Raw genomic sequence first — 9,533 nt, forward strand, 5'->3', positions numbered from 1 at the left:
GCAGCTCAGACGCCCGAGTCGGGGGTTTTTTTTATAGCCTGCACGGGCTTGCAACGCGCATGCGCAAAGCCGGTCCCAACTCACAAAGTTCTCACGTTCTGTTCAGCTGGGCTGGGGGGGGGCTCTCTCCCGAGCGCTCGGCTACGTGCCTTTCTTTCTTTCTTTCTTTCTTTCTTTCTTTCTTTCTTTCTTTCTTTCTTTCTTTCTTTCTTTCTTTCTTTCTTTCTTTCTTTCTTTCTTTCTTTCTCTTCCTTCCTTTCCCTTCCTCCCTCCCTTCTTTCTCTCTCTCTCCCTCCCTCCACTCTACTGCACTCCTCTCCCCTCCCCTCCCATCCTTCTCTGTTTTTCTCATTCTTTCCTTCTTTCTCTCTCCCTCCCTTTTTCTTCTTCTTCTCTCTTCCCTCTCCCACCCTCCTCTCTTTTTCTTTCTCCCACCCTCCCTCTCTCACTCCACTCCACTCCACTCCACTCCACTCCCACTTCCTTCCTTCTCTTTTTCTTTCTTTCTTTCTTTCTTTCTTCCTTCCTTCCTTCCCCTCCCTCCCTCCCTCTCTCCCTTCTTCTCTCTCTCTTCCCACTTCCTCCCTTCTCTCTTTTTCTTTCGCTCTCCCTCCCTCTCTCCCTCCCTCCACTCTCCTCTCCCCTCCCCTTCCTTCCTTCTCTCTTTTTCTTTTTCTCTTTTTCTTTCTTTCCTTCTTTCTTTCTCCCTCCCTTCTTCTTCTTCTCTCTTCCTTCTCCCTCCCTCCTCTTTTTCTTTCTCTCACCCTCCCTCTTTCCCTCCACTCCACTCCTCTCCCCTCCCCCTGCCTTCCTTCTCTCTTTTCTTCCTTCCTTCCTTCCTTCCTTCCTTCCTTCCTTCCTTCCTTCCTTTTCCTCCCTCTCTCTCTCCCTTCTTCTCTCTCTCTCTTCCCACTCACTCCCTTCTCTCTTTTTCTTTCTCTCTCCCTCCCTCTCTCCCTCCCTCCCTCCCTCCCTCCACGCTACTCTACTCCACTCCTCTCCCCTCCCCTTCCTTCCTTCTCTCTTTCTCTTTTTCTCTTTCTTTCCTTCTTTCTTTCTTTCTCTCTCTCCCTCCCTCCTTCTTCTCTCTCTCTTCCCTCTCCCTCCCTCCCTTCTCTTTTTCTTTCTTTCTCCCTCCCTCCCTCCCTCCCTTCACTTTACTCTTCTCTCCTCCCCTCCCCCTTCCTTCCTTCTCTCTTTTTCTTATTTTCTTTCTTTCTTTCTCTCTCTCTCTCCCTCCCTCCCTCCCTCTCTATCTTTCTCCACTCCCCTACCCCTTCCTTCCTTCCTTCCTTCCTTCCTTCCTTCCTTCCTTCCTTCCTTCCTTCCCTTTTTTCTCCTTTCTTTCTTTCTTTCTTTCTTTCTTTCTTTCTTTCTTTCTTTCTTTCTTTCTCTCTTTCTCTCTCTCTCCCCCTCCCTCCCTCTCTCCCTCCCTCCCTCGCTCGAGGTTTGGATAATCTACCACTACTTTGCAAAGCGCGCAATTCCGATTCTCAACCATACTTGCAAACCCCTTCCCATTTCAGTTGAAACCCCCCCCCCAATTGCACGCTCAGTATCGGGGCCGCCCAGTTCCCAAAGGCTGATCTAGCCCGATCCCCCCCCACCTCCCCCCCACACCCACTACAGCTGCAGAGCCTGGGCCAGGTGGGGTTGCTGCTGTGAAAAATCCCCCGGAGGCCGCGTCTACCGACTTACTCGCGAGGAATCGTATGGCGGACCAGGCTGTCACCGGCATCCCCCATGTCAACCGAGGCGGTTCCAACGGAGCGAGGCTTAAAGGCTTTGCAGATCGCGTGGCTTTATCTCTCGGTTTCAGTCCTAAATTTGGCATCCTCCGGTCGGGTTTTCTCGGTGATGAAAAGAAAAAGAAGAAGAAGAAGAAGCAACCCCCACCCCCACCCCCAGACAATGTTTTTCAGATTTGGCAACCTTAAGATAAGTGGACTTCAACTCCCAGAATTAATTCCAGCATTCTCAAATAATCCCAGATCGGTTTTAAAATGCATTTTCCTTTCATCACTGGCAGCTCCATGGCTAAAGTAGGACTAGAACTCACAGCCCCCTGATTTCTAAGGTAGAACTTGGACCCCCCCTGGTTTCTAAGATAAGACTAGAACTCGCAGCCCCCTGGTTTCTAAGGTAGGACTAGAACTCGCAGCCCCCTGGTTTCTAAGGTAGGACTAGAACTCACAGCTCCCTAGTTTCTAAGGTAGGACTAGAACTCACAGCCTCCTGGTTTCTAAGGTAGGACTAGAACTCGCAGCCTCCTGGTTTCTAAGGTAAGACTAGAACTCGCAGCCTCCTGGTTTCTAAGGTAGGACTAGAACTCGCAGCCTCCTGGTTTCTAAGGTAGGACTAGAACTCACAGCCCCCTGGTTTCTAAAGTAGGACTAGAACTCGCAGCCTCCTGGTTTCTAAGGTAGGACTAGAACTCACAGCCTCCTGGTTTCTAAGGTAGGACTAGAACTCGCAGCCCCTTGGTTTCTAAGATAGGACTAGAACTCGCAGCCCCCTGGTTTCTAAAGTAGGACTAGAACTCGCAGCCCCTTGGTTTCTAAAATAGGACTAGAATTCGCAGCCCCCTGGTTTCTAAAGTAGGACTAGAACTCAAAGCCTCCTGGTTTCTAAGGTAAGACTAGAACTCGCAGCCTCCTGGTTTCTAAGGTAGGATTAGAATTCAGTGTCCCGGTTTCTGGCTCTCACAGCTAACACCATACACCTAGTTAAGTCACCTGTGTGTGAATTGAGCAGCCGTATAAATTTATGAAATAAATAAAAATCTTCTAAAGAGCACCTCCCTTTATTATTATCTTTTTTTTTTTTAAACAGCAGCCAAGGCTGTAAGATATTTCCATCCTCCTGCTCTCTGGAGTATGAAATCTCCTATGCAAATAAATCGCGGGGAAAATAACCTTTGCTTCCCTCGTCATCTGCTGTGTCATCGAAGTGTCCCGTCTGCTAGGATTAAGCAGTTACCGCCTTGGGAGAACGGTGAGGCTGAGCAGGCCTCCAGCTCGTCTTCTCACGACCCAGGACAAAAACCACAAACAGAAGACGGGAAAAATGTCCACTCGCTTCCACCGAGCAGCTGCGGACGGCAACCTGGAATTACTCAAAGAAGCCACCCGAAAGGACCTCAACACCGCCGATGCGGATGGCATGACCCCCACTCTGCTGGTGGCATACCACGGCAACGTCGAAGCTCTGGAAATTGTCTGCAGGCGGGGGTGAGTAGGGCAGGCTTGAGCTTCCCGACCCCAAATAATCTTCGGGGAAGAAGAAGGTAAGATAATGGTAACAGAGTAGGAAGGGACCTTGGAGTTCATCTAGTCCTGTGATGGCGAACCTATGGCACGCGTGCCAAGGGATTCCCTGTGCACAGGGATCGGGATTCCCTGTGCACAGTCACTCATGCCCTCATCACTTCTCGCCTTGACTACTGCAACGCTCTCTACATGGGGCTCCCCTTGAAGAGCACCCGGAGGCTCCAACTGGTCCAGAATGCAGCAGCGCGGGTAGTGACGGGAGCAGCATGGCGCTCCCATGTAACACCGCTCCTGCGCGAGCTGCACTGGCTCCCAGTGGTCTTCCGGGTGCGCTTCAAGGTGCTGGTTATCACCTTTAAAGCGCTCCATGGCATCGGGCCTAGCTATCTTCGAGACCGCCTGCTGCTACCAACGACCTCCCATCGTCCCGTGCGCTCCCACAGAGAGGGCCTCCTCAGGGTGCCATCAGCCAATCAATGCAGGCTGGTGACCCCCAGGGGGAGGGCCTTCTCTGTGGGGGCACCTACCCTCTGGAATCAGTTGCCCCCAGAGATAAGGAGAATCCAAGACCTTAGCGCCTTCCGCCGTGCCCTTAAAACCCACTTTTTCCAGCAAGCCGGGCTGGCTTAAGAAGAAATTTTAAATGTTTTAATTGGTTTGTATTTTTAATTTTGGGCCAAATTTATATATATTTTAATTGTTTTTAATATTTGTATTTTATGTTTTTTAATTCTGGCTGTACACCGCCCTGAGTCCTCAGGGAGAAGGGCGGTATATAAATTTAAAATAAAATAAAATAAAATAAAAATAAATATCGGTGGGCACACAAATGTTGCCCTAGCTCAGCTCCAGCACACATCGGCCAGCTGATACAGGGCCTTCCGGTCCCACCGGAAGTCAGGAAACGGGCCATTTCCAGCCTCCAGGGGGCTTCCGAGGCAGTGGGGAAGGCTGTTTTCACCCTCCCCAGGCGCCAAGAACGCCTCTGAAGCCTGGGGAGGGCAAAAAAACGGACCAACTGTCCCCACTGTGCTATCGTGTGCCAAAAGTGGGGGGGGCAGCGCAGGGGGGTTGCGTGCACATGTATGGGGGGGCTGGGCGCATTGAATTATGGGTGTGGCCACACACACGCATGACCCTCACCCCCCCCCCGTTTTTGGCACGCGACGGCAAAAAGGTTAGCCATCACAGGACTAGACGAACCAATAAATAAATAAATAAATAAAAGAGGGAGGGGAGAACTTCACCAAACGGAAAGAGGAAGCAGCGCCGCCATTCCCCGCTCGCGTTTACATAGGGTGTGATTTTTATTTTTTTATGACTTATTGCCTGCAGCAGCTAATAAATGCGACCTTTAAACGTTCGGTGGTTTGGCACCCCTATTATATAGCTGGTGCTGCCGACGGACTGGTTTCAGCTCCGTCGGCGTCATGGATTGAAATATGGCTTCCTCCAGGAATCTGTTCCAAAGGCAAGAATTGGGGTGCAGTTCTAGAATAACCTAGAATAATCGAGTTGGAAGGGACCTCGGAGGTCTTCTAGTCCAACCCCACGCTTGAGCTTAAGACAAGCCTATATCATTTCAGACAAACGGTTGTCCATTCAACCCAAGGTTGACTCAGCCTTCCGTCCTTCCGAGGTGGATAAAACGAGGACCCAGATTGTTGGGGGCAATAAGACTGACTCTGTAAACTGCTTAGAGAGGGCTGAAAAAGCACCGTGAAGCGGTATATAAGTCTAAGGGCTACGGCTATTCTCTCTTTTAAAGTCTCCAGCGATGGAGCATGTTAAGGATATTGTCGTTGTGTTACCAACCAGCAGAGTGTAGAGAAACGTTGCTGAGAGCAATGAATAAGAGATGTGCAAACTGGTTTATCAAAAGTTTACTTTATAGTGGAAAAACAATCTCATAGTCTTTAAACAAATCCCAAGTCTTTGCCAGTTAAATCAGTCCAGTAGTTACAGATATCTTCTTACCAAACAAACAGTAGTTGGTTAGAATAACAAACACACTCTGGTTCACAAACCACGATGGTAGCAGATCCATCCAACCGATGATAGCGCAATGGATAGCAACTCCTGACACAATGGTAGCTTATCATCAACTGAATACGTTACAGTACCTTTCTTAAATACGTTCACAACTAATTACAGCCTGACTCAGCATTACAATGAAACTTTAAAGTCAGACAATACACATTCATATTAAAGTTACAGCACACATATATTGCCTGGACAACTTATTAGGCTCAAACCATATCCTAACGGAGCATCCACATTTTCTGAAGGCAAGCTGTTCCATTGATTAATTGTTCTCACTTTTATGAAATTTCTCCTTAGTTCCAGGTTGCTTCTCTCCTTGGTTAGTTTCCATCCGTTGCTTCTTATCTTGCCTTTTGGTGCTTTGAAGGTTGACCCCTTCAACTTTGTATGAGCCCCTCAAATATTGACAGACTGCTATCGTGTCCCCCCTCCCCAGTCCTTCTTTTCACTGGACTAGACATACTCAATTTCTGCAACCGTTCTTCATATGTTTTAGCCTCCAGGCCCCTAATCCAGGGGTGAAATCCAGCAGGTTCTGGCGAACCGGTAGCGGAAAGTTTGAGTAGCTCGGAGAACCGGCAAATACCACCCCTGGCTGGCCCAAGTGGGGAGGGAATGGGGATTTTGCAATATCCTTCCCCCAGGACTGGGGAGGGAATGGGGATTTTGCAATATCCTTCCCCCAGGAGTGGGGAGGGAAGGGGGATTTTGCAATATCCTTCCCCCAGAAGTGGGGAGGGAATGGGGATTTTGCAATATCCTTCCCCCAGGAGTGGTGAGGGAAGTGGGATTTTGTAATAGCCTTCCCCCAGGAGTGGGGAGGGAATGGGGATTTTGCAATATCCTTCCCCCCAGGAGTGGGGAGGGAATGGGGATTTTGCAGTATCCTGCCCCCAGGTGTGGGGAGGGAATGGGGATTTTGCAGTATCCTTCCCCTGCCAAGCCCGCCAAGCCACGCCCACCAAGCCACACCACGCCCGCCAAGCCACGCCCACAGAACCGGTAGTAAAAAAAAAATTGGATTTCACCACTGCCCTAATCATCTTTGTTGCTCTTCTCCGCATTCTTGCCAGAGTCTCCACATCTTTTTTGAATTGTGGTGGCCAAAACTGGAACCAGAACTAGTACAGGCCCCTGGAGTTGTTGTTGTTTTTTTTTTTTTTGTTGTTGTTGGAAGAGCGAGGAAAAAAAAGGAGATAATTTAACTGATGATCAGTTAGCATTCTCCCCATGGGAACTAATTATGAAGGAAATCTTGCTCTGAACTCCTGGATTTAAATTTCAAAAGAAGAGAGCTAAACTGGCTTCTGACTTTAGAAAATAACTCTTTGGAAACTTATACATTTTTTCCACTCTCCTTTTGCAGACAATAAATGGGATACAGGCAGTTCAGGCTGGTTCGGGCGAATTGGTAGTTAAATTGCTTGCTGGCCCCGCCCCTTTCAGGAGTCCCCACACGCCCCATTTTGGCTCCCAGATAAGTTCAGGGAGCCTCCTAGGCCCAAAATGGGCCAAGGGGGGGCACGGCCCCCGCCGTGGCCCGTGTTTGCTCCCAGGGGGGTGCAGGAGGCCGAGTGCTGTCTGTCACACCCCTTGGCCACACCCACCAAGCCACGCCCACAGAACCAGTAGCAAAAAAAATTGAATCTCACCCCTGGATACAAGGACCCTCTTTCCACCTTACGCTGAACCCCTGCACTGGAAAATGTAGCATATCAGGGAACATATTCGCGTGGAATTACCTTCTTGAGATGCTGGTTGTTTTACTTGCAGGGGAAAAAAAAATGGCAACCTGGAATATCCATTATATCACATCAGCTTCCGTCCTTTCTGATAATCTTTGCAAATTGGTCTTTGTTTCACTGTCCCCAACCTCGGGGCCTGTACAGTTATCATAGTCCTTGACTTACAACTATTAGTTTAGTGACCATTTGAAGTTAGAACGACAACAAAAAAGTGACTTATGACTGGTTTTCACTCTTATGACCATTACAGCATCCCCATGGTCATTCGATCAAAGTTCAGGTGTCGGCAACTGGCATGTACTTATGTCAGTTGCATTGTCCCAGGATCATGCTATCCCCATTTGTAACCTTCCCAGTCGGCTTCCAACAAGCAAAGTCAATGGGGGAAGCCAGATTCCCTTAACAACTGATTCACTTAACAACCATGCTAAGCCAGGTCATAAAACGAGGCACAACTCATTGTACATCTGCCTTGTTTAGCCATGGAAATTTTGGGCTCAATTGTGGTCCTGGAGGACTAACTCCCTGCATATATGTGTTGCATTTCAACTCCCATAAACCCTAACCAAGTAGCCTGGGGATTATGGGAGTGGGAGTCCCGTACATCCGGAGGACTCTAATTTGAGAGAAAAAAAAAGCTGCTCTCGGGGAAAACGAGGGAGACCTGAGTTCTTTTGTGTTGTTGTGTCCTTTTCAGAGGCGACCCCAACGTGTGCGACATTTGGGGAAACACACCGCTGCACCACGCGGCCTCGAACGGCCACACCCCCTGCGTCTCCTTCCTGATCAATTTCGGCGCCAACATTTTCGCCCTCGACAACGACATGCGCTCGCCCCTCGACGCGGCGGCCAGTCGGAGCCAGTATCCATGCGTCCAGATCCTTGACAAGGCAGCCACCGAGCAGAACGTCAAAAACCCCAAGCGGGTCGCCCGCCTGAAGGCGCAGGCCCAACGCGAGGTACAACGACAAATCCGCCTGTGTGAAAAACGCCAGGACAAACACCAGCTTGAGATGACCAAGCAGTTCCACAAAGGATCCATCCCGTTGAGTCACAGCTCCGCCACCAGGACGAAAGTGTCTCAGTTCTTCGCCACCGGCTCGCTCAGTGACGTCCCCAAACAGTTGAAGGACACCTTCAAACTGAAGTCCAGGAAGAAAGAGGAGAACAGCACAGCTGGGAGCCGTGGAGCCGAGGAGGGCTTCGCTGGAGAAACCACCACGATAGATTCGTCCTCTGAGAAGGAGGTAGAAGATCTGATGTGTGGCTTTCAAAAGAAGATCAGCTTTTCTGAAGAAGCAGAAGACTTGGGACAGAGGTCTATTTTCAATCGTCCAGGTCTTGGCAACCTGGTCTTTAGAAGCCAGAAGATGGAGACCTTGCTCCCTGAGAAAGAAGACAGGGCCTTTCAAATTCCGGAGCTCTTTCAACTGAAGGAGGCACCTGGTGGTTCAGACAATGAGGATGACCCTGATGTCTCCTGGATGGAAGAAGCGGTTGGGTGGGATGAGGACAAAGAAGAGGCTCCTCCCCTTGAAGTGTTCCTGGTGGCCCATCATCTCCATGAATTTCTCCCCATCCTAATGAGGGAAAACATTGATTTGGAAAGCCTGATGCTTTGTTCCGATGAAGATCTGCAGAACATCCAGATGCAGCTGGGGCCTCGCAAGAAAGTTCTCCATGCCATCAGCAAAAGGAAGCTAGCTTTGGAAAAGCCAGGCTTGATCAGTGATACCCAATTATAAACCAAGGATGGTTTTTTCCGGTCAATGGTTTGGTGCACACTCCACAAACAGTTTTTTTTTCCCCCATGAAGGTTGAGGAGGATGAGATGGGACCAAAGATGACATCTATGCAATCCTCACAACCCCTCAGCTTCAATACTGCTAAGTAGCCATTGATTCAGAAGATCAGGATGAAGAAACATTGAGTTTAAACCAGGGGTGCTATTCAGCAGTGGGGTGGGAATGGGGATTCAGCAGGTTCTGGAGAACCGGTAGCGGAAATTTTGAGTAGTTCGGAGAACCAGCAAATACCACCTCTGGCTGGCCCCAGAGTGGGGTGGGAATGGAGATTTTGCAATATCCTTCCCCCAGGAGTGTGGAGGGAATGGGGATTTTGCAGTATCCTTCCCCTGCCACGCCCACCAAGCCATAACCAAGCCACGCCCGCAGAACCGATAGTAAAAAAAAATTGAATTCCACCACTAGTTTAAACTCTGTAGGAGGAGGAGTGGCAGAACGTGGGGGGCGGAGTTAAAAGAGGGATCAGCCTAGAATCCCTATGTCGCCACAAGTGAATTAAGCACAACCTCTCTTGAGTGCCGTTGATGTTTTTGTTGAAGAACAAAAATGAATGTTTGAGAAATGTAATTTTCTGAAATGTTAATTTTATTTTTGTTACAAACAACACAGTATAGAAAATACATCAATATTGATTGACCCCAACATTTTTTCTACTTTTTTTTTTTTTTTTT

The 9,533-nt window shown here is 49.0% G+C and overlaps 1 protein-coding gene across 1 annotated transcript; it reads left to right on the top strand.

Annotated features, from left to right (window-relative positions):
- Positions 1 to 3,066: 3,066 nt before the first annotated feature.
- ANKS4B (ankyrin repeat and sterile alpha motif domain containing 4B) lies at positions 3,067 to 8,802 on the top strand. The gene is made up of 2 exons (XM_070955308.1): positions 3,067 to 3,230; positions 7,755 to 8,802. Exons 1-2 carry the CDS (start codon positions 3,067 to 3,069, stop codon positions 8,800 to 8,802), a joined length of 1,212 nt encoding a protein of 403 aa, XP_070811409.1.
- Positions 8,803 to 9,533: the final 731 nt, after the last annotated feature.

This window comes from Pituophis catenifer, unplaced genomic scaffold, assembly GCF_029215685.1.
Source record: "Pituophis catenifer annectens isolate HBS135680 unplaced genomic scaffold, rPitCat1.0.hap2 SCAF_16, whole genome shotgun sequence".
NCBI lineage: Eukaryota > Metazoa > Chordata > Lepidosauria > Squamata > Colubridae > Pituophis > Pituophis catenifer.

Bases quoted from the DNA above. Each gene is read 5' to 3' on its own strand.
- ANKS4B (XM_070955308.1), top strand. From the start codon at position 3,067: ATGTCCACTCGCTTCCACCGAGCAGCTGCGGACGGCAACCTGGAATTA. The intron at 3,231-7,754 runs GTGAGTAGGGCA...TGTCCTTTTCAG, and splicing joins GAAATTGTCTGCAGGCGGGG to AGGCGACCCCAACGTGTGCG.